Genomic DNA, 23,485 nt, shown 5'->3' with positions numbered 1-23,485 from the left:
ACAGACCTGGAGCACACCTTGATGACACCACAGAAATCATGTTCTTTGGCTATTAAGGGTGGTCTTTTTCTGCCCTCTAATCCCTTTCTCCCTCCCTAGTAAAGATCAAAGATGTGACATGAAAGGGACTCAGGATGAGTGGGAGGGAGGAGAGGGGGAGGATGTCGAGTGCACTGCAGGAGGTGAGATTTCCCAGGGAGAGAAATCAAGGGATTTCATCAGCCTGTGCTGCAGTAATGTGGCTGTTCTGGGATGCTTTCCGGGTTCAGGAAACCATCCAGCTGGAATTCACTGCCAGTTGTCTGTCTTCCCTTAAGAGGATCCATTAGCATTGCTCCAGGATTGATTCTCCAGGGACACAACTCCCAGGTGTGGCCTTTCCCAGGCAACAGAAGAGTCAGGGATGCACCTTGAGGCAAAGCCCGCCAAGAACGGCTGATGGAGGAGCTCAAGGAGGAGGCATAAACATAAACTCCAAGATCATGCAAGGTTCTTTGGGATCATCCAGAGCATTATTCCTTGCGATGGCAGAACATGGCACTGCCTGCACAAGTGGAATTTCTCCAGGGGCTGTGGACCAAGATTCAGCCTCACTTGGCAGCTGGGTGAGGTAAGCACACACCTGGAGGGTGCTGCGTCCCACAGGAGCACCAGCAGCTTCTGGAAGCCCTGGTTTAGGAACTTCCTGAGCCAGAGGGTGGATTTGCATCTCTGCATTTGCTACCTCTTGATCTGGGCTCTCAAAACCATTTTACTTCTGGCATCTACATCCCCTGGGCAATCTGCACCAGTTTCACTACACAACATGTGTTGCCTTTTGGGTGTTTTAAAGCTTCTTGTTCCTGTTTGATGCCATCAATTACTTTGTTCTAAGTACTCTCTTATCTGCCTTCTCCTCTGCTCTCCTAATTTCATATCCTCTCTTTCATATCCACTGCTAATCACTTTTTTTCCCACATGAAGGTCTCACCATTCTATTTTCTCAGAAAAACCCATTGCTGGGATTACACCAGATACCTTTCTTCCCTCCTTCCAAGCCTGATTTCCCTTTCTTTTTCCACCCTTTTTGGTGATCAGGAGCTGTGAGATCACCACAGACTTACACACCTGCATAAAGGCACTTTCTGCTTGTCCCACATACTTCCCAGCCAGCTAATGCTAATGCTAATGATAATAATAAAAACAATAATGATAACAGTAACGTTGTGATTTTTACTTAAAAGGGGCTCTGCTCGTGTGTGGCGTTTTGTGCTGTTACAGGGGATTTCACCCACCATTCTCTCACCCGACAGCTCAGCAGCAGGAGATTCTTCTCTAACACTGTATCCACTTTTAATGCTGACATCCTGATGGATTTTATACCTTACACACTTTGCTATCTTCTCTCCTCGTCCAGAATATTTATGAGCTTGCTGGAAGGTTCAGACAGTTGGAGAACTCCACTTTTCACGTTCTCTGAGTAATACCCCTCTATTAAGTCTGACCTGCACTCATCTCCTTTTTCAGTGAGTTGTTTACCTGTGAGGGCACATTCCCTTTTATCCTTTTAGAGCTTCCTTACCCTAAAAGATCTGCCAGGTTTTATCTCTCCCTACAAAAACTGGGCTGCCTCCTCCCCTAGTTTTCACATTCAGCCATGTGCCTACAAGTCAGACCCTGTATTTGAATTTTTAACGATTTGCTTGGCTGGAAAGTCAGGCTCATCGTTCTGTGGCTTCAGCTATTTCCAGCTGATATTGCCCTCAGCTTTTCCTCCTGGCTCTGGGCATGGATAAGAGATTGCAGTCCACATTCAGGATTTATCAGCTGTGTGCTTGAGCCCTGCAGGGTGCCCAGTGGGTAATCTGTACCCCTGGCAATTTGTTACTCTCCACTGTATTTCAAAGTGCTCAAACTGGTGATTTGATTTGTGAGGGATCCTCCCCCCTGCCCTGAACAGAGCTGTGCCAGGTGAGAACCTCCCCAAGCACTCCCCTGGTGATCACTATGCAATAAAGGCAGTTTGCTCTTCTGCTCTGCACTTACAGCCCCCGACACCCCTCAGACCCATGTTACTCCCTAGGTCTGAAGAACCCCAGGCAGCCTTCTCCCTTCTGATGGAGCTGAAAACATTTGCATTAATAGTCTGTTTTACACAAGCTGTTCACAGAAATATTCCCTGGCCTGTCTCCATGGCTCTGCACTTCACTTGGCATCAGCTCTGTTCTGATTTTCTTCTCCAGCCAAGCCTTGGTTTTGGAAGAGCAGTTTCCAAGTGTCCCCCCTGCCCTGCTGCTTGACCAGCCCTTTTTCTGGGGCTGTCGATGATCCCTGTGCCCAAAAGCATCTTTTGACTGCTTATTTTAGCAATATTCTCCTAAGACTCTCCTGTCTATGTAGGCTTCCCTTTGCAGCCTGTGCTGACAAAGTCTTGTAACCCTAATGCCACCCTCTTACTTGGGGGCAATTGGGGATTTTTGTGTCACTCATCACTGGACTTCACACTCTCCTTAGTGCAGTGTCTTCTCTTCCTTGCCACCAGAACAGACACATACTTCTCCTCTCTGTAATTTCACCTAGGAATTACAGGGTCCCGCTGTTTGCTTTTCTTTTAAACTGGGTTTCTGAAAAGTTTATGTCAAAACTTTAATTTAAAGCTGGGCTTTCTAATTCATTCACTTATATTTTTAGCCTTATGCCATTTATCTGGAGTCAGAGATGCATTTTTCCTTGGTCTCCCTGTCTGTGTTTTGTGTCCTGCTTGCATGGGACTGGCTATTGAGATTGTTCTTTGCTCTTTTTTACTTCTTCTCTATTGATTTATACCTTACCCAAGATAAAGAACCAATGTGATTACAACTCAGAGATTGCATTATGTCAATCAAAGTTTTCAGCTTGGTGGCTTTTCTACATAGGCCCTGCACAACCTCTGTGCTCTTTCCTCTGCTCTTAATAAAGTTAAATCCTGAATCTATGCAGTCTCTCAATCCTGCAAGGGAATTGTGACTCTCTCTCTGGCTCTGAGAGCATCCACAGAAGCTAGTGCAGTAAACAGACACAGATTCACAGCACCTGCAGATACGTTGGTCCTTCTATCTGCTGGAATGGGGAGGGAAGAGGGAATGAAGGCTTGGTGTGCTTGGCAAAGCAGCTGGCACTGGCTCTGGGTGGGGTCAGAGGGTCATCAGGAGGTGGGCACAGACTGGGGCCACTGGGACCATTTCCAAAGAGACAGAAGCATCCCAGCACGGACCTTGCAATGCCTAGCACCCCGTGTTAGGTGCACAGACTCCTGCTCTTGGAGCCCTCCCAGGTTCATTTGGGAGCTCAAAGCAAGCCCTGAGCAGCCTGCCCTGAGCCAGGAGGGCTCTCTCCACATGGGGTACCCTGGGAGGGCATTGGCACTCAGAACTCCCTGCAACCAGAGACATCTTTGCCCTGATGCCTCCTTATCTCTCCAAACACCAGCATCTCTCCAGGCCTTGCAAGAACCTCCCTATCACCTATCTGCAGTGTCAGGCACTCCTGCACCTGGGAAAAATATCTGTTCCTGGGAGTCTGGGAGGCCAGAAGGCTGCAGGGAGCCAGGCCCGTGCCCATCCAGCCTCCCCTGCCCCACTGCCTCCTCAGCACCAGGAGCCTGGGCGTGGGGTGGGGCTGGATAGACAAGCACGGGGAGGAAGTTATTATCTCTGCAGCACAATGGGCACAGTGAGTCATGAGTTTAAGGCCAGTGTTTTAACAGAAATTAGACAGCCAGATCTGTGTTTGGTACCTAAATCAAAAGGATTTGCCCGAGGACCTGCAATGAGTCAGTGGCAGGGAGAGGAAGGGAGCCAGGCTCTGCTCCCAGCCAGTGCCTGCCCCTGCTGACTCAGAGGTTGCTGCCTTCAGAGGACCTGAGAGAGCAAGACCTGGGAGCTAAACTCAGGTTCCTTCAAAGACACTTGTCTCAAAGGCATTTTCCCTCTCTTTGTGAGAGACGTGCAGCAGTTAGGCTGAGGGCCAAACTTTAATTACATCTGATTTCCAAAAGACACTAAAAAAGCAACTCCCACGCAACAGAGGCAGGTGAGAAATGAGGGATGTGCAAATCCAGCAACTCAATTAGTCTGTTCTACTACCCCGGGCCACACACACTTCCTTTCTCACTGATTCCAGTTACCTGGGCTTGGCTAAAACAACTGGAGCCCAGAAAGCCTTAGTGGTAACGACTCTGCCAGTAAGACACCCAGACTGGTGCAAGGACACTGAAAAATGTGGTCCCACGCCTTCCTTTGGGAGATATTCCAGCTGCTAGAGACGTTTAATTAAAATTAGCCACCTTATTTCTCAGTTGCAGCATTTCAGGGTTTGGTGAACTCTTTAACACACTTGCTCATCATTCAGGCCATCATCCTCACAGGTGAGCTCTGGAATGCTCCTGCAGTCAGTGCTCCTGTAGGAAAACCCATCAAGAAGGTACCAGGTGTCCTGGCAGCTGGAGTTCCTTCAGCAAACCACCTCCCTCATTCACCTGCTCGCTACCAGGAGAGGCGAAGGCCAGACTTACCCTGACCACCCTTCTGAGATGGGCAGTGAAGGTGGACACTCAGACCGTGTCTGGAGGTGCCCATCCCTGAGAAATCTGCAGGAACCAAGCGGTTTTTCTCCTGTCCTGACAACCCCTCCTCCTGCTTCCTCAGCTCGGAGCTGGGCTGTGGCACTAAACACTTCCAGAGCGGCCGGGAGCCGCCGGGCATGGGAGCGCTTGGGATCAGGGGCTGGGCTTCGGGACAGCAGCGGAAGGGATGGCCGGGAGGAAGGTGAGTGTCGCAGGCTCTGGGCTTGCCTGAGTCCTTGGGCAGGAGAGCTGGGTCGGGAACCAGGGGACACTTTCTTTTCCTTCGGTGATGCCTGCTCTGTAAGCTGTGTCTGGGGGCCAGCGGGACAGGGGGTGTGCCAGCTGCTCCCAATTGTCTGTTGGCATCTACACTGACGTCCAACCTGTTTGGAGAAGTGGAGGGAGCGTGAGGGAGTTCCCAGCCCTCCTGGGGACAGGCTGGCTGTCCTGCTGGAGCTGCCTCCTGCAGCACGGCACCGCTTTCCAGAGGCTGCTGAGAGTGATGGCTCTTCTCAGTCCTCTTTTGTGTACGACCACTGTGCAAAGCAACCTTGGCCCCGGAGTAGCGGGATCTGCGTGGCCCCGGCCCCTGGCCGGCTCGCCCAGGGGGACACTCGGCGTCCCGCCTGTAGTGGTGGTGCTGGTGGTGGTGGTAGTGGATGTGGCTGAGCACCTGGGGCTTGGCTGGAGCAGCTCCCCTGGGCACCATGAGGTCCAAGGAGCGGGGCCGGCTCTCCCTGGGTGGCCGCAGCTGCTCCTGGCCGTGGTCCGTGGCGGGGCCCTCCGAGCTGCAGTACACGAAGGGATCGTAGTCGCTGCTGAGGGAGCTGCGGAAGGTGGAGCAGCTGCCGTGGATACCCTGCAGGCTGACGTCTGTGCAGTTCAACATGGAGTCACTGGAGGAGCCGTGGCAGGGCCCTGAGCTGGAGTCGCTGCCCGGCCCGTCGGCCAGGTAGCCGCTGTGCTCCGTGAGATAGCTCTCCCCAGAGCCGCTGCTGTTGTGCTGCTGCCCGTGGCCAAGCCCCCGGCGCAGGGCGGGCACACGGTGCTGCTTCTGTGCCAGGGCTGCCTTGGGCGCCACACAGGGGGGCTGAGGCTGCACGGGACACGTCCTGTGGGGTGCCAACACCTGCCCACATGCACAGGGGTTGGGGAGCTGCTGCCCCAGCGAGCCTGGGGCCAGCGAGGCCACGTGGCCACAGGCCAGCAGGGAGGTGGCCGGTCTGTAGGGCATGTAGTGGATGGTGCCAAAATCCAGCTGGGAGAGCTCTGGAGAGTGGAAGAAGGGGTTGCTGTGGGCTGGCTCTGGGGGCAAGCTCCTGAGGTTCCTCTGAGGATACGCGTGTGGGAGGTGGTAAAGGGCATGTCCTGGATGCTGGCGGAAAAGGTGGAGTCGCCGCCCAGGCTCCATGTCCTGAGGGACCAGCCTGGAGCTGGCAGCCATGGCCTGGTCCCCCGAGTCTCTGGCTGTGGAGAAAGAAGGGAGTATCCAGCACACGTTCCACAGCCCAGCTGCAGCAACCCCAGCACCGATGCTCCACTGCCCTCCCACCATGGCCCCACGTCCCACACGTACTCTGCAACTCCTCGCTGCCACCACCAAACCACCCTGATGCTCCTGCACACTCAGCACTCTCCCTGATGCTGCAACCCCCAGATCCCACCTCCCCTTCCCCACAGGTCACAGGACTGGAATCCCTCTCAGTGCAGGTCCCAGCCCAAGCCCAGCACTTCACTGTACCCTGGTGGGCTCAAAGGCAAGGCTCTCCTCTCCATGCTCACAGTCCCCTGTCCACTCCATCCACAGGGACACAAGGACCTGCTGATCCATCTCCCAAGAGTAACTGGAGCTCCTGGGCATGATCCTACACCCAACCTGTTCCCAGCCAGGAAATGCTGTGTCTGAGCCCTACCAAGAATATTGAACATGCAAAGTGGACACGTGTGATGTTGCTGCAGCCAAGGGTCAACACATTCCCGATGGAACTCGTGAGAGCACGAGATGATCCGCAGTTCCTAGAAAGAAGTGGAGAGGAGGAAGATGAGCAAGGAGAACCATGTTCCAAGACCTGGATGGGTCCTTCTTGATGGAAGTGTGCCTTGGAGGATGGACAGATGTCTAACAGTGAGGGATCTGCAGCCCAGCTGTGCATGGAGGAGGCTCTGGAGCACCTCTGGTGCTGCTCTGTGAACATCCAGAGAGGTGCAAGCCCTCGGGAATAGAGAGATTTCAGGCTGGGTGCTCTGGAGCAGCAAATCAAATTTTACCCTATTTCACCATGGGCATTTTACGGGCATTTTACCCCACAGCCACAGCTGGAGACCTGCCTGCAGACACCTTAGCAGAGGCATTACAGCCCAGGGCAGGCACACCTCCATGGATGCAGTCCCTTTCCAGCACTCAGGAGTTCAGAAGGAAGAATCTCACAGCTCCTGCCGTGCTCAGCTCCCCCTGCTGACCCCCAACCAGGGAAGCCAGAGCCACGTGTGGAGCAGCCCTGGCCAAGCCCTACCTGTCCCTCGCTGAACTCCTCGAGGCAGATGGCACAGACCGGGGCAGAGCTGCAGCTGCTGGCCGAGTCCCAGCGCGGGGCCGGCCGCGCCCGGGGCTGGTAGCGGCGCGTGGCCAATTGCCCGATGGCCTGCAGGGTCTGCTGCTGCACCGAGTCCTGTGGAGACAGACGGGACTGGAGGAGAGTTCAGCCTCAGTCTGCCCTCCCGTACTCAAAATTGGATTATCAGAAACCTGGGGACAATGCTCATCTGCAGGGGTGGCTTTCTGTCTAAACTGACTCAGCCAGAGTAGGCTTTGTCATGAGCAGGAGACATCTGGCCCTAAACATTCAAATCACTCAGCAGTGCTGAATTTTTGATCCCCAAAGGATTGTCTCTCTATAGGACAAATGGGATAGTCTCAAATATGGAAATACATCTGATTCTGGAAGATGATTATTTCAATTGTTAATTTCTATTAAGAATACTAAATCATACAATCATAGAATCTTGGAATGGTTTGGATTAGAAGGGACCTTAAAGCTCATCTTATTTTACTCCCTTGCCATGGGCAGGGACATCTTCCACTATCCCAGGTTGTTCCAAGCCCTGTCCAATCTGGCCTAGGACACTGCCAAAGATCCAGAATAGCCACAGTTTCTCTAGACAACTTGTGCCAAGGGCCTCACCAACCCCACAGGGAAGAATTTCTTCCCATATGTAATCTAAATCTCTCATCTTAGTTTAAAACTGTTCTCCTTGTTCAATCACTATCCGCCCATTTCCCCTCTCAAAAGGTGTCTGTTCCTGCTTTTGCTGTATTCCTGTTTGCTCAGTCATGTCTGCTCCATGAGTTCCCCACCTGAGTCCTGTTCAGTTGGCACTTTGTGCGGACAACAAAAATCAAAATGATGACGACCACAGTGCTGACCACTGTGAGAAGAATCCACACGTCGTAGTCTGGCTGTTGGATAAAACAGGACAGGAATTACTCTTGTGTGGAAATTACTCTTGGTGGGAGTTAGGGGCTGTGGGAATCTCCATCTCTTCTGGACCATCAGCCTTGGGAAGTATCACTCCTAGCCAAGCTCCCCCCCTTACTCTTTACAGGTAAATGAAAACACGGTTCAGTCTTTCTTGCACATTCATACAAGAATGGAGTATCTCTGTCTTGCATCATCTCAGCTCCCTTGAGATCATGGTCTAAGGTAGCACAAGATGAAAAAATCAAGGCTTGGTCTTACTTGAAGAGACAGAGAATCCCCTTGGCTCACTCATGATGTTTAAGCAAAAGAAATTAAGTAAGCTGAAAATGCTTTTGAGCCTTTCCTTGAACATGTCTGAATGCTACAGACAACTCCTGCAACAGGTCCTGATCTCCATCCCTGAGGAGGAAAGCTCAGCCTCTCTGGGAAAGCCCAGCAGGTTGGGAGGGAGGATACAGGAGGCAGTGAGAATCATGTGTCTCTCACCCAAGCTGGTGGCTCCTTGACCTCTATCTTCACGTGGGCCTCTCTGTTCTTGTTCACGACGCCCATGAGGAGCTCAGCATCGTGGCCCCTGATCAGGACCACGGGCTGGCTCAGGCCTCTGGGCTTCCTCAGCTGCAAAGAAACAAACACAGTGAGGGCTGATCCAGAACAGCCTGAAACAAGGGTGATCCTGACTCCCCAGGCATGTCCATTCCTCATGATGCTTCTTGCAACACTTCAGAGACTGACTGCTCCCTCAAGGTTACACTGTCACTCTATGATGAATCAATGGAAGCTTCTTTTACCAGTTTTACAGCATGGGTTTCTTCATTTTCCCTGCTGGTGACTCCTCATGCACAACCAGACATTGATTGGTGTCTCTTGAGCTCTTTTCAAGGCCCTGTGCAAAAGCTCTTGGTCCCTCCTCTTCCCTGTGGAAGTGCCAACAGCACTGCCAAGTGCTGCCTTCACCACAGAAATGCTTCCTCTGCTCTGGACCCATCCAGTTCCCCTCCTCCCTAAGGACATTCTGCTTGTTCCTTGTGACACCAGCAGTTTTCCCCTGTGGTCCAGGCAGCCTGGCACAGGCTCTCCTCTAGACTGAGGTGGATCAGGGTGGGCATCAGAGCCAGTAACCCCTTCCCATACACTGCGGGGTGCCTGGGAGTGCACAGGGATGGAGATGTGAATGGAGGTGCAGATGGTCAGGAAGACCAGGGAGACAAGGCTGAAGGCTCTGAATTGTTGATAGGATTTGATACTCTTGGCTTTGGTGTACTGAATGGGAAAGCTGGAGAAGTGGGAGCCAAGGCTCGGGGTAGGGATCAGAGACTGGGATCTGAGCAACCTCGGCACCACCTCATGGGCCTGAATCTGCTGCTGTGTTTCTCTGGCACCAGAAATTAAGTTTTAAGTGCATGAAAGAGCCACAGGGGATGGATCCAGCAAGGAGTCAGCCCAGAGTTTGGATGAGGTCAGGCACCAGCTCCTCTGCCTGCTCCCTACCTAAAGCTGGATGCTTTTCATATCCCTAGATTATCTGGATGGGGAATTGATTCCCTTCCAGAGACGACAACAGTGCTGGGGAAAGGAACCTTCGGAGGTGTCTAAACCAAGGTTAAATCTGCACTAACAGCAAAGCAGGGGGTTGTGACAGGCTTGAAAACTTGAGAAATCACCCTTCCTGAGGTACACTGGGCTGTCTGGACTAGATGGGAAATTTATGACTTCCCAAGAGGAAGCATCCAGCTCCTCGCAGAGAAGTCTGATTGACCAGACAATGTCTTTTAAGAGCATGGATGTGCCATGGAGAGCCTCTGTGTGGGCTAAGAACCAACACCCAACACCAGCAGCATCCTCCTGGCATCTCCCACTGGTGGCTGGGGGGTTCTGCCCTGAGCACGTTTTGGGATGGGACAGGAGCACTGTGTTTTAGCTGAGGGTATCACTGGGGTCTGTACCTGATCAGCAGCACTTTCATCATCGGTGATGTCGAAAAGGATCGCACGGGCTCCACGCTCCCCTGCCAGCTTTGCCTGTCCAAAACAACAGAAGCTTCAGTGGACATTGTGTACTGTAACCTGTGTCCACACCTGCCACTGGATCCGAGTTCTGCCTCCTGGGTTCTTCCCAGGAGAGAGAAGCACCTGCTTGGACTGAGGAAACCGTTCCCACCTTGGCTCCTGAGCTTGCGTTGGGCTGCAGCGCCTGCTCTTGCCAGAGCCCTGCGGCTCACGGGTGGTTTCTTCCCAAAGTTGTGGAGATGAAGTAGTTGGTGGCCTTGCAGTCACAGCAACACACAAACCTAACCATTCCCCAGTTGTCCACGTGCCAGGTGCTCCCTTGTTTCAGAGCTGGATTTGCTGGGGAGGGACGTGCAGCCCTGTTAGCCATGCTGACCTCCACAGACAACAGAAACTCCCACAGGTCTCCTGTCACCTGGCAGGGATATCAGAGGGCCTGACTCCCACTCATGCTGCTCTCCCTGGCTCCCCCTGTTCAGCAGGGGGAAGCTCAGCTGGAGCCAGGGCTGCAGGTCTGCTCTAGGATTAGCAGTTCAGTGGCTTTCCCAGCAGGGCATCCTGGCACCGCTGTCATGGGACAGTCACGTCTGGATGGACATGGGAGAGCTGGAAGCACCTGCCCAGCCTTTTTCCTCTCCTCTGACACAAGCTGCCCAGCTGGGCCCAGACCATTATCCACGTGTGAGGAAACTGATTGCTGGCTCATGCCAGCTGGCATCAGCTCTAGAGTCCCAAACTTGGGCTGGGCAAGCCAGGAAGGGACAGGCACTGCTGCCTGGCAGGGGAAACCAGCCCTGGGATGACAAATCCACCATGGCATCACATCCCTTTCCTTGCTTTTGATGCCACAGCCTCTGTGAAAAAACCCTGCTGTACAGGAGCAAAAACTGGGTCCAAATTTTGCCTGCCTTATTCAGCTGAGCTGCAGGGAACATGGAAAAGGACCCTGTCCCCATCCTCACCAAATCACCACCAGCAGGAAGAAGTGTACAACACTTGTACAAGCACGAAAATAGCCCAACATTTGGCAGAGATACAAACAAAAGAAAAAGCCAATGTCATCCTTATCCATGCAACTTAATCAGTCACAAAGATTTTAAGGCTTAAAATGACCCTTGTTCCTACCATACTTCCTTATTACCAGAGAATCGGACCAGTGACCTCAGCTTTTGGCACAGGAACTGCTGTTTCACTGATGTGCCTGATCCAAAGCCCTCTGAGATCTCCCAGGGCCCAAAATGTTAACAAGTCATGACCCACCACTAGTTCACCTGATCTGCATTTATCTCCACTGCTCAGCACTGACTCTTCTCGTGCCTCATCCAGTGAAGTATTACAGTGTTGTTTTTGGAAACAGAGCCACAGATGATGTGTTCTGTGTCCATGTTTTCCCACAGGCCAGAGAACAGAGAGAAACACAAATCCCCTCACAGGCCAGGGAGCAACATGAGGGTGTAAAACAGGAGGGGGACAAGGCTGCTGGGCAGCAGAGTGTGAGATGTTGGGTAAGGTCTGAGCATCCCAGAGCTGCCAGGCTGGAGAAACATCACACCTTCTACGAAGTCAGACAGTCCAAAAGGTCAAGGCATAGGTGTTTGGGCTGGCTGGCACAGCATCTCTCCCAAAGGAGCCCTTCTGCCCAGGACCCTGCTCTGTCCTTGTCCTTTTCTCCACTTCCCAACAGCTCTTTCCTATCCTGCTGCCTCCTCCCACCCTTTTCTTTGCTGCACCACAGGTTTCACTTCCCAGGCTGATGCCATTCCAGGCATTTTTTGTGCTTACCTTGTTGGCCAGGGACAGGCAGGGGTTGGGATCCCGATCTGGCTGTTCCAGCTTGACGATGGTGATGAATCCTGATTCTGTGTGTTCATCCTCGCTGGTGTTGCACAGGGATAGTGGGTGGGACTGTGGGACAAAAGCAAGGGGAAACTCAGATCCTGGTGCTCAGCACTGCAAAGGGGCTCCAGCCCACCCTGCAAACCCACTCCCAGGGTCCCAGTCAGCAGAAGGACCTCAGGGGTTATTATGTGGGACCCCACAATGCTGTTCCAGCTGGGGTTCCCTGATGGAAGTCACATTGCTGCTCTGCCAGGTCCTTTCCCAGGACAATCCTTTCCTGGCTCTGTGCTCTCGGGATCCCAGCGGTGGGCTGGGATCAGCTGGCAGGGTTTGGACCCACTCTTGGGTGATTCAGCTCTGCAGTTCTGTCCACACCCTGGCCCTGGTAAGACACTGTCAACCTGTGACCCTTGGCATTGTCACTCCATCTGTCTCTGTCACCACATCCCTCCTGTTACAGCTTCAGAGAGGACACAAAGCTATCCCACATCCCATCTTCTCACTGTTATCTTTTTTGGTTTTTTGTATCCTTACTTCTTATCCTTACTTACTCTTGTATCCTTACTTTATGGTTTCTCTTTATTTTCTACCTTTTCTGTCCACAATGCCACTCCTAAAATGCTGACTTTCAATTTTAAAACTCCTCCTTGCCACCCTTCCCACTTTATTCCCACCTGTCCCACTACCTTCACACCAACCTGTCCCTCCCAGCATCACTCACAGGTTGCAGCAGAAACACGGGGAAAGCTCCTGGGGAATCAGGCATGGAGGGGTGCCCAATTCCCACTTGGGAGTCTCATGCAGAAATAGGAGGGAAAGAGGTGACCCTGAGAGGTCATTTAGCACAATTTGCTGCCTGATGGGGATGAGGAGGGATGGGGCAGGGAAATGAAGTAGATTTTAGCCATGGAGAAGATGGAAATGGCTGGTTGGAAAAGGAAAAGAACAGCAGAGTGTTTCAAGAGGCCCAAGGAAAAATTGCCACTTCCATGACTCCTGGGCATGAAGCTCAGCCATCAGGATATGGGGCTTTTTAAATTTACCTGCATAAAGTTTCAAGAGCTGTTATAACAGCAAACACACCTTACCCACATGTGAGTCACAGACAAACACATTCACTGATAACAGATTCATTATTCTTAGAGAGACTCAGGTCCTACCTCAACGTGCGAACAGCTCAGACAACCATCCTAGTCCCCTGAAGGAGTGGCCAGAGGTGGGAGAGGAGACAAAGGACCTGCAAGGTGCCAGTGCAATCCTCCTGTGCTTGTGCCCTTACTCGTGCTCATGAGCTTCACTACCTTTGGCCTGAGTCAAGGGTCAGCAGGGCCTGAGGGTTTGACACAACAATCAAGAGTCGTTGTCCCTAATCAAAAAATGACTGTTTCCATCTCCTTTTCATTACCAAGCTGGTGAGCAACAAAGAGCAGTGCTGAACCCAAGAGGAATGTTTATTTGATTATCACACGTGCTTTAGGTGAAGTCTGGATCTCTTCTGTCGGTCTTTGCAACTCCCTGAAAGGACTTCAGAGCCAGGTGTGGGTCAGGTTGGACATCAGGAGGAATTTCTTCCTGGAAAGGTTGGTCAAGCCTTGGAAGGGGCTGCCCAGGAAGGTGGTGGAGTCCCCACCCCTGGAGGTGCTCAAGGAATGACTGGACATGGCACTCAGTACTCTGAGCTGGTGACAAGGTGAGGATCAGGCACAGGCTACACTTGATGGTCCTGGAGCGCTTTTCCAACCTAAATGATTCCCATGGGGCGGGAGAAAACTCTCAAACACCCCTCACTGACAGCTCAGCTGAAGTTTGTTCTCCTGCAGACAGAGACGTCCCACAGGAGGGAAGAAAGTGTCACTTCTGTTGGCCCAGCCACTGTGAGGATTGTATGGACTGGCAAGGAAACCTCTGGCAAAGTTCCATAAGAATGTCTGGTTAAACTGTCTCTGTCTGCTCCACACATCCATGTTGCAGTATCAAAGGCAAAGGGAGTCTGGTCAGCCCTGACTCACAGCACTAAATGAAAGTAAAGGCAAGCTGGCCCAAGTCACGGGAGAACAGCTCATGCTCCTCTGCCTCAAGCACTCTGCAGGATCCCAAATCCCATGGACAGCATCCAATACACGCTGACCTGCTCATCTCGGACACCTTGCAGGGCCCAGCCTGTCCCCACTTGGAGCCATCTCCATCCTTGAAGACCCCTTTGACACAACCCTCTGTACTGTCCTGGCAGTGGCTGAAAGGTTAAAGCTGTCCCTCAAAACTCACACCAAGTCTTGTCCCTCTGCAGCCCTCAAAGCACTGGCAAAGCCCAAGCTGTGCTGGCAGCTCTTTCACCCCTTCAAGCAGAGAGGTCCCTTGGGACCAGCTCAGGGGTGACACAAGCACATGAAGATTCCTACAACCAGTCCATGAAACACCTGAGACAGCTCTGACCCTGAAAGCAGCTCTGCAGTGATGGACACAGAGACTCACCTGAGCCCAGATCGCTTTACTGCAGCCACTGGGTACTCCTCCTCAACCACCGGCTTTTTACAATGGGCTTGAAAGTCTAAACCTTGACAACTGATGTCAGAAAGAGCATTCTTGATCTTCTAGAAAGGAGAAAGCAGATCTAGAAGATCAAAGACTGACAAGGAAATTCCTTTTGGAGCAAATTAAGCAACAACTTCATCTGAAGCATCACACATCTCCAGGAGGGCTGAACTGCTCCTGGAAAGAGACCAAAGGGCTCTCCAGAGGTTGATATGGACTGGGAAATTCTCTAAAACTCTCCTGAAGATGAAGCTCAGCAGCATTTTTGCCTGGAAATGTCAGGACCCTGGTGTGGCCCTGAACCAGCACTGTGGCCATTTCTGAAGAAACCAGGAATGGTCCAGGGAAGCTTTACCTGTTCCTGAGTGAAACGTTTGTTAGGTCTGTGCACAGAGCTGTTCTCACCAGGGAAAAGCCGCAGGCAGGAGATGGGTTTGGGGTGGAGGAGCCAGCCCTGCTGAACCCTCCCAGCTGTGCCGGGGGGAGCATTGCCTGATCCCTTCCCCCTCCATCTCGCCGGGCTCCACCGCTGAGCCAGGTGCAGAACAAAAGAAAGTGAGGATTTAGTTGTTGCTGCAGCGCCGAGGGTTTGAAGGTCAGGCGCTCAGCACAGCGGCCGCTGTAGGGCCAGGCCGCGCTGCAGCCAGAGCTGCTCCTCAGGGCCTGGCGCTGCGCGGCTCCGGCTCCTGCGCGGGCACATGAAAGGCTTCTCTCCAATGTAATAACTGACGGCCTCTTCAGTGCCGTTTGAACTGTTTACAGACCGAGTTAACGATTACAGGCAATGTGTACCTTGGCTGCTGCCCAAAATTCTTACCCGCCCGTCAGATATTATCAAAGAGCCCTTCACTGCTGGCCTGGAGTCCTTCCAAAGCACAGCGCCGAAATGCCGGCGTAGAGGAGGGGCCTTGGGTGCTCCGTCGTGAAACCCAAGCTAGAAAGTCACAGCTGTGGCCTGGAGAGGTGTCCTGGGATCCGGGTGCCAAGTCACGTAGAGACACAGGAGGCACAAGGGCCCCCCAGGGCCGCGCGTGGGCCCTTCCCTGCGCAGCGGCCATTGCTGCGCTGCCTTCCGGGCCTTCACAGAGGAGACACCACAGCAGCCATGAGCTCTGCCTCTCCAGGCCTTCACAGAGGAGACACCACACCAGCCATGAGCTCTGCCTCTCCAGGCCTTCACAGAGGAGACACCACAGCAGCCATGAGCTCTGTCTCTCCAGGCCTTCACAGAGGAGACACCACACCAGCCATGAGCTCTGCCTGCCCAGGCCTTCAGAGGACAAACACCACACCAGCCATGAGCTCTGCCTGCCCAGCCCTTCACAGAGGAGACACCAGCCATGAGCTCTGCCTCTCCAGGCCTTCACAGAGGAGACACCACAGCAGCCATGAGCTCTGCCTCTCCAGGCCTTCACAGAGGAGACACCAGCCATGAGCTCTGCCTGCCCAGACCTTCACAGAGGAGACACCACACCAGCCATGAGCTCTGCCTGCCCAGACCTTCACAGAGGAGACACCACAGCAGCCATGAGCTCTGCCTCTCCAGGCCTTCACAGAGGAGACACCACAGCAGCCATGAGCTCTGCCTGCCCAGCCCTTCACAGAGGAGACACCACAGCAGCCATGAGCTCTGCCTCTCCAGGCCTTCACAGAGGAGACACCACAGCAGCCATGAGCTCTGCCTCTCCAGGCCTTCACAGAGGAGACACCACACCAGCCATGAGCTCTGCCTGCCCAGGCCTTCACAGAGGAGACACCAGCCATGAGCTCTGCCTCTCCAGGCCTTCACAGAGGAGACACCACAGCAGCCATGAGCTCTGCCTGCCCAGACCTTCACAGAGGAGACACCACAGCAGCCATGAGCTCTGCCTGCCCAGACCTTCACAGAGGAGACACCACACCAGCCATGAGCTCTGCCTGCCCAGACCTTCACAGAGGAGACACCACACCAGCCATGAGCTCTGCCTCTCCAGGCCTTCACAGAGGAGACACCAGCCATGAGCTCTGCCTGCCCAGACCTTCACAGAGGAGACACCACAGCAGCCATGAGCTCTGCCTGCCCAGACCTTCACAGAGGAGACACCACAGCAGCCATGAGCTCTGCCTGCCCAGACCTTCACAGAGGAGACACCACAGCAGCCATGAGCTCTGCCTGCCCAGACCTTCACAGAGGAGACACCACACCAGCCATGAGCTCTGCCTCTCCAGGCCTTCACAGAGGACAAACACCACACCAGCCATGAGCTCTGCCTCTCCAGGCCTTCACAGAGGAGACACCAGCCATGAGCTCTGCCTCTCCAGGCCTTCACAGAGGAGACACCACAGCAGCCATGAGCTCTGCCTGCCCAGACCTTCACAGAGGAGACACCACACCAGCCATGAGCTCTGCCTGCCCAGACCTTCACAGAGGACAAACACCACACCAGCCATGAGCTCTGCCTCTCCAGGCCTCTCTCCCCTCATGGGGTCACTGCCACCATAGCTGCTTCTTTACACACAGCCTGTGTGGTTGTGCTAATGCTGGTGGTTACACAGCTCAACGCTCCTCCTGCCAAAAGCATTTTCAATACCCTCATGCCTAAGAGTGAGGACAAGAACAAACCAGGTGGTGGGAGATTAGATAAAATCACTTCCATTGTTATTTGTAGCTGGAGAAATGCAAGTGTAGGTATAAGGTCTGGCTACATTTGGGTTCGAAAACAAGTCCCAGCTCTCTGGGGCAAACTGCACCAGGTCTGGAAATCCCGTTGAAATGAAGGGATGAAATAAAGAACTGGCAAGCTGCTCTAATTACAGCTGAGTAACAGAGCCACATTCAAGCAGCACTGAGGCTGCAAACTCTGCTTCTGAGCAGGAAATTCCGCAGCTGCAGAGGAGGGTCCTGCACCCACAGCCACCTGGGGAGGCTCAGCAAGAGCAGAAGTTAATCTCTGCACCATGCTCTGCCCTGGGAGGTCCTGTCAGAGGCAACTTCCTAAATAGAACTAGAAAAAAAATCTGTATTTCCATTTCAGATAGAAACGTGTCTCATGGCTCATCAGTCTCCCTCACCACCGAACTTTAGGCTGTGAAATGCTATTTAATGCTGTTCATGTGCAGACTGTGCCATCATGGCTTCATGATTCCATTCCACATGCATCCATGTGCATCAAGGTCCTGACAGTACCACCAAACCATTGTTAAAAAAGTGCTGCTTCAGTCCATCCCAGAGTTCCAAACTCCCAGCTAAACCAGCAGCAAGAACTGATGCATCCTGTGCCTACCAAGAGCCTGCACAGTATTTGTTTGCCATAAGCCTAAAGCTCTTGGTACAAAATGCCAGGTGATAAAACTATGAAATTTTAATTAAAATTTTGCTCCTGTGTTCCTAAAACAAGCTGTTTTGTCCTGCTCAAAAAAATGCAAATGCATCTCTTTCACAGGCTGACATGAGAAGGAGTTTCCAAGGGGTGCCTTCCAGAGAAGGGTTGATACCTTCACTCCATGCCAGCTCCATCTTGAAATATGTTTTATGTCAGCAGGTCCTGGGCACAAGGACAAAGAGTGAACAGCTAAAGGAATAAATTATTTGCTTTTCAATCTCACTCTGCACCGGCTTCCTGCTGTTTTACTGCCCAGCTGTAGTTTTCTGTGGTATGGATGAGCAAGTGGCTGGTGGAGGACACAAGTCTCTCTCGTTGGACACTGTTGTATTCCCAGAAGACAGAAATGTAGATGCAAATACATTTGCTGTGATTTGATTCAATGAAACTTGCTGGTACAGCGCAGTACACGACAGAAATTGGTTCCTCCTACGCTTACCTGCTAAGACATGAGTTCAGGCCCTCTAGGATCTGCACTTCCCTGGCTGCTATCGATGACATCACTGACATCTAAGGAGCTGCAGGAATGCCGAGAATGCAGCTCCGGGCTCCTGGGGATGCTGAGCTCATCTGCTGCTGCAGGAGGAACCAAAGATGGGGTGCCTGGCTCGCACTCCTGCCTCACTTTCAACCTACACTCACTGCTCTTCTTGAGGCCACACAACACCTGGGCAGCACCAGTTTAAACAGCAAAAGTCAAACTGCTTGAAAATTTCTTTGACTGGCATCTTCAGATGCTAAGCAGAAACAAGAATTTCAGCACAGGCTCAAACAGTCAGACCCAAAACTGACATAACCCTGTGACTTGGGCAGGAACTGATGCCCAGGAAGTTCCACCTGAACATGAGGCACAACTTCTTCGCTGGGCACTGGCCAAGCCCTGAACAGGCTGCCCAGGGAGGGGATGGAGATATTCCAGACCCATCTGGACACAATCCTGCACCCTGTGCTCTGGGATGATGCCTTTTCTCCTGGTTCTGCAGGGTGGAAATGGTTGTTGCAATCACAGATTCTCTCTCTCTGTCTTCTACTTTTCATCTTGAGCTCCCATTCCCAAGGCAGGATGGCTGAGTTGGGCTTACTGCACATGCTGGAAGCACAGGGAAGAACTTCCTGGTGTGGTACCTCACCCCTCTGTGCCATAAAACCTCCACACCCTTGCCCTGGTGGCCTGGGAAAATGGCAGGGATCTCCAAGGGAAGGAGAGAGCTTGCTGTGCTGGATCCCATGTCCAGAGGCACACTCTGTACAGCTGTGCCTGGCTGGGAACCTGCTGCTGTCTGCTCACCACTCTGCAAACTCTGCAAGGGACAATCCTTTGTTCCAGCTCAGTTGATATCTCCCTTGATCCAATGCAGTTGCTTTTCCCACCAATATTCCCTGAAGTCACACCGAACAACGTGCATTTACACTGCCCAGTACACTGAGCCTTTAGTTCCCTCATGCAACTGGCATCCCTGTCCTGGGAGAAGGACAAAAAGCCATTGTAGCCAAAGCCTTAAGAGCCTGCCCCAATGGTTTCTGTGGTATTCAGGATCAGTGCAGCACTTGAGAACACAGGGATAAATCATTAACAACTCATTATTGTTCACAGGTATTTTTGGCAGGAAACCATTGAGGTCAACTTGGACAAACTGCTCTGGGGTAGTGGGGGTGGCACTTTTCCTGCAGGAGCATTCAAATCCTCCTCTAATACCAAGAAATAGGCTGGAAGTGCCCCTCCTCGCTGAATCTAGTCGAGAGGGAGAACAGCACAGCCCCACCTTCCTGCCCTTCTTGTCCTGAGCTCTCTCCCAGCTCCGGGACCGATCCCTCACATCCACTCTCTGAGAGCGCTGTTCATCACTCACAGCTCCCCTCGCAGCCTGGGCAGCCTGACAGCCCAAACACCACTCCTCATGTACCAACCCAGCATCTCCCAGCTCCCATCAATCACTTCTGCTGCGGGGAGCCAGGGAATTCCCAAACACTGCTGCTTCTCCCAGAGATCTGACCAGGGATGGCTGTTTCTCATGCCTTGGGATCCTGCAGAGATGCTGCTTCTGTACAGCTGTACCAAATTCTCTCATCCTCAGCCAAACTCATCGGCTTAGTGAGCAATGGTGTGGATGAATCCATGTGCCATCTGCTCCCTGGATCATCAGCACTGGCAGCAAACACCGAGAGCCATCTCCATGGTCAATATCCTGTAGGCTGATCCATCCTCACAGCTTCCAGTGCTGTCAGACACTCCAGCTTCCATGGAAAATTATTCATTCTTGTTGTCATCTAGTTTCCTGCTCAGTGGCCAGCTGGCCACTGACCCCACTGCTATTTAGTTGGTGTAAATCGAGTGCCATAGGACACTTCCAGAGCACCATGATGTGGCAATTCCTCTGAATATGGGGATGTGGTCCATTTAGAATTGAGTAACCAAACAATTTGGATACAAACAGCTTAAAGGCTGTGGTGTGTTGCTCAGTGTGAGCTCCTGCCTAGGAGATACAACACTAACATGGGACTCCTTTCAAATCCCTAAAAAATCCTCCAGAAGATGCCATGGATTCAGCTCAGCTGCTCTGGCAGTTTCATGCCCAGCCAGCTTGGGATGGTTCAGTGGTGATTTTTTTTTTTACTAAGAAAAAGTACTTTCAACTTTGACATTTAAAAATTGCCTTTCATAAGCACAAAAAAATTTCTTTCCAAACTCACTGGCTTCTGGACACATTCATGGAAGCCAAGAAAACCAGTCAGGTAACCGAGTCCAGCTCCTGAAGCAGACCTTGTTTCCTTCCATCTTTCTCTAAAAAACATTGACTCCACAACTGCAGACCCAGGCAGGGACACTTGTACTGCAAAGGGACATAACAGCTGCTTTCCAAAACCCGAGGCATGGTCAGATAATTCAGAACAGTTTGTCTGCCCAGCCTGACCTGAGAAGGTTCACGACAGTGCTGCCATCAAGTAGGGTTTAACCAGGTTTTTCCCTGGAATGATAACAGTGTTCAAAGAAAATCCTTTTGAGTTTGACATGGTCATACTGGCTGAGGTACAGCCTGAGCTACAAACAACATTTCAAGGACCTTCATGCCATGAAGCAGCCAAAAGACTTTAAATCCAGCCAGAAAAGTTGCAGGAGTAGAAGTCTTCTCAGCCTACCATGGCACACACAGGGGATCCCCCAGTGCTTTCCTTCCAGGGATTATTCCTTTGCTTCGCATTTTATCAAATTGCTCCCACTCTCAGAAATGCACCCAAGAATTTCTCTGGCTCTGGAGTGTCCCCAAAACTTGTCCATCCCATCCCAGCTGGGCTGTGCCACTGTGTGCTGTCCTCTGCTTCCACAACCTCCAAGCTCCATTTCCCTGGTCCTTCAAAACCCCCTTCAAAGCCCAGAACTGGGGATGAACATCAAGTTGATTATAAAACAATTTCTTTTGTTGATAGAAAATTCTTTGCAGGGCGTGAACAGCAGGAGAAAGAAAGGACTCCTCTGAACTGTGAGCTGGCTGGAAAGCCCCGGAGGGCAAGAATCCGATCCCTCCTTTGAGGAGCAGGGGCCTGTCTGTACAGGCTGTGGGAGCAGGAGAGCTCTGTGTGTGCAGCTCCAGCACTCAGCAGCGCCTGCCTTGCCTTGCTCAGGACCAGCCTCCAGCTCGAGCACAGGAAATGGCTCTGCTCTTCCCATCTGCACCCCTCGACAGACCTTGTCCTCCTCACCCCATTAACGCCCTCCTCCAGAGCCAAAGCTCTTCCCCATCACCTCCCTACCCACCTGCCCCGTGTGCCCTTCAGCAGCCCCACCATCCACCCAAACACAAATCCTTCTCTCCTCCTGCTCAGAACCACCCTGTGCATCTTTCAGAGCTGCTCAGGAGGAAGAAATCCTCCACGCAATGACCCCAGATTTGGGCAGGACCATCCACCCACCTAATATTTGATATTTACCAATACCCCACCAAATCCTCTGCCCTGGGTGCAGCCATTCTGCAGATGCCATAGCAACACTTTTAAAAAGACATCCTGAGGATGGACAGGACATGCTCCTTAGGAGCAAGGAATAATCTGTTTATCAGCACTGAGCTTGACAAGCCATATCCACAGGTTTCATGTTTTCCAGCCCTAGGCAGAAACATCATTCCTTGGGCAGCCATTCCTGCTCTGGATTTTACTGAAATTTACCGAAAATAACAACATTTCATTCATTTACTGAAAGTAACAAATACTGAAAAAACTCCAAACCACCAAAACACCAACAGTGCAGAATGGTTTGAAGTTCCCCTGCCAGTCTGCATCCTAGTACAGGTAACACGTGTAATGCCACAGGCACACCAGCATCTCTGGACTCAGCTGTGCCATCCTGAGCAGCACAACTGGCACAGATCCATCCCAGCACCATTTGTGTCCCACACCCAGGAAAACCCATGGCTGTGCTGGTTCCCCCTGTGTTTCCTTTCTCCCTCTGCTCCCTCCAGAGAGGTTCCACAGCCTCATGCAGTGCTCCCATATGTACTTTATATAGACAAGTACTCTATATACTTTATAGAAGTACACTATATACTTTATATAGAGAAAGAGCCCCTTGGGTACCTCCTTGGAGTATGGGGCTGCTACCTGGGATCTCAGCTCCCAAGAGGAGATGTGCAAAGACTCCTGGAGACACCTGGTGCACCCTGGAAGATGAGGTTTCCATGAAAGGAGAAAAATCATTTTAGATTACTTCCTTGGAAGAGTCTGGGACTGCTACCCAGGATATCCAGTGCCTAAATCAGAGATGAAAAGACTCTGGGAGATGCCTGGGGGGTGTCTCAGGTAGATCTTGGAAGATGCAAATTCCACAGAAAGAGAAAAAGCATATTGGCCAGGTTCCCTTGAGCAGTCTGGGGCTGCTACCTGGGATTTTCAGGTCCTGAAATCAAGAGATCAAGACTCCAGGAATGCTACCACCTTGTCACCTTTGAATTACGAGCCTCAACAAGGCTGGGCAAGAATTTCCACAGTTGCTGTCTGGCTGACTCTGGTGGCAGCCCCTGGCTTGGGGCTCTGCTCATCCCAGTGCCCTCCAGCCCACTCAATCAGAACAGAGAGCTCTGGGGGAGATTTCTGATTCTCAGCCTTTTCTGCTATTCCCATCCTTTCTGGAAGAAACACCTGTGCTTGTCCCAGCTCCCCTGCCACAGCGAAAGACGCCCTGGAATCAGTGCAGCTTCCAGCCACCCAGAGTCCGCTCCAAAGCCAGGGTGGGGAGGACACCGGGACGTCCATCCCTCTCTCCCCACTGCACCATGGCTGAAGAAACTCCTGCTTGATTCTCACCCTCCTGGCTTTGCTCTAAAGGTCACCAGGCCCCTCCACTGCCACTCACACCCTCCCTGGGCTGGCAGGACATGAGGGGTCTGGCAAGGAATGGAAGGAAAAGTCTGCTCAGGGAGCTCAGCTAAAGTCTGATCAGGACTGAAACAGGAGCTGAGAAGAAAGTGAAGGGTGTGGAAGAATAGGGAGGAGAAGGATTGTTTTGGAGGAGAATAGGTCCAGAGCTCTGGGCAGTTTCATTAGAGGAATATTAAGTAAATGAGTCAGAGCTTGTGGTGCCTGAGGCTCGGGAAAGCTGCTGCTGGAGTGAAGGATGCGAGGGAAGATGAGGATCGTGGCGTGCTGTCTGCGAGCGAGATCCAACCGGGACACAACAAGAGGAAACTTGTT

General features: G+C 52.2%; 1 protein-coding gene across 7 annotated transcripts in view; it reads right to left on the bottom strand.

The window, feature by feature from the left end:
• Positions 1-23,485, bottom strand: part of RNF43 (ring finger protein 43) — a 46,621-nt gene that overhangs the window by 4,651 nt on the left and 18,485 nt on the right. For all 7 annotated transcript variants that reach the window (XR_009279280.1, XR_009279281.1, XM_058854367.1 and 4 more), the window contains 7 exons: positions 11,853-11,975; positions 10,008-10,082; positions 8,548-8,679; positions 7,938-8,039; positions 7,096-7,251; positions 6,496-6,598; positions 4,532-6,049 (listed from right to left, as the gene is read on the bottom strand). Coding sequence is in view for 5 of the 7 variants with exons in the window: in XM_058854367.1 (XP_058710350.1) it covers positions 4,532-6,049; positions 6,496-6,598; positions 7,096-7,251; positions 7,938-8,039; positions 8,548-8,679; positions 10,008-10,082; positions 11,853-11,975 (2,209 nt within the window). In the remaining 2 variants the exon portion in view is untranslated. The remainder of the gene's footprint in view (positions 1-4,531; positions 6,050-6,495; positions 6,599-7,095; positions 7,252-7,937; positions 8,040-8,547; positions 8,680-10,007; positions 10,083-11,852; positions 11,976-23,485) is intronic.

The sequence above is a fragment of the Poecile atricapillus genome, chromosome 21 (assembly GCF_030490865.1).
Source record: "Poecile atricapillus isolate bPoeAtr1 chromosome 21, bPoeAtr1.hap1, whole genome shotgun sequence".
Classification (NCBI taxonomy): domain Eukaryota; kingdom Metazoa; phylum Chordata; class Aves; order Passeriformes; family Paridae; genus Poecile; species Poecile atricapillus.
This window is presented reverse-complemented; position numbering and strand designations above follow the sequence as displayed.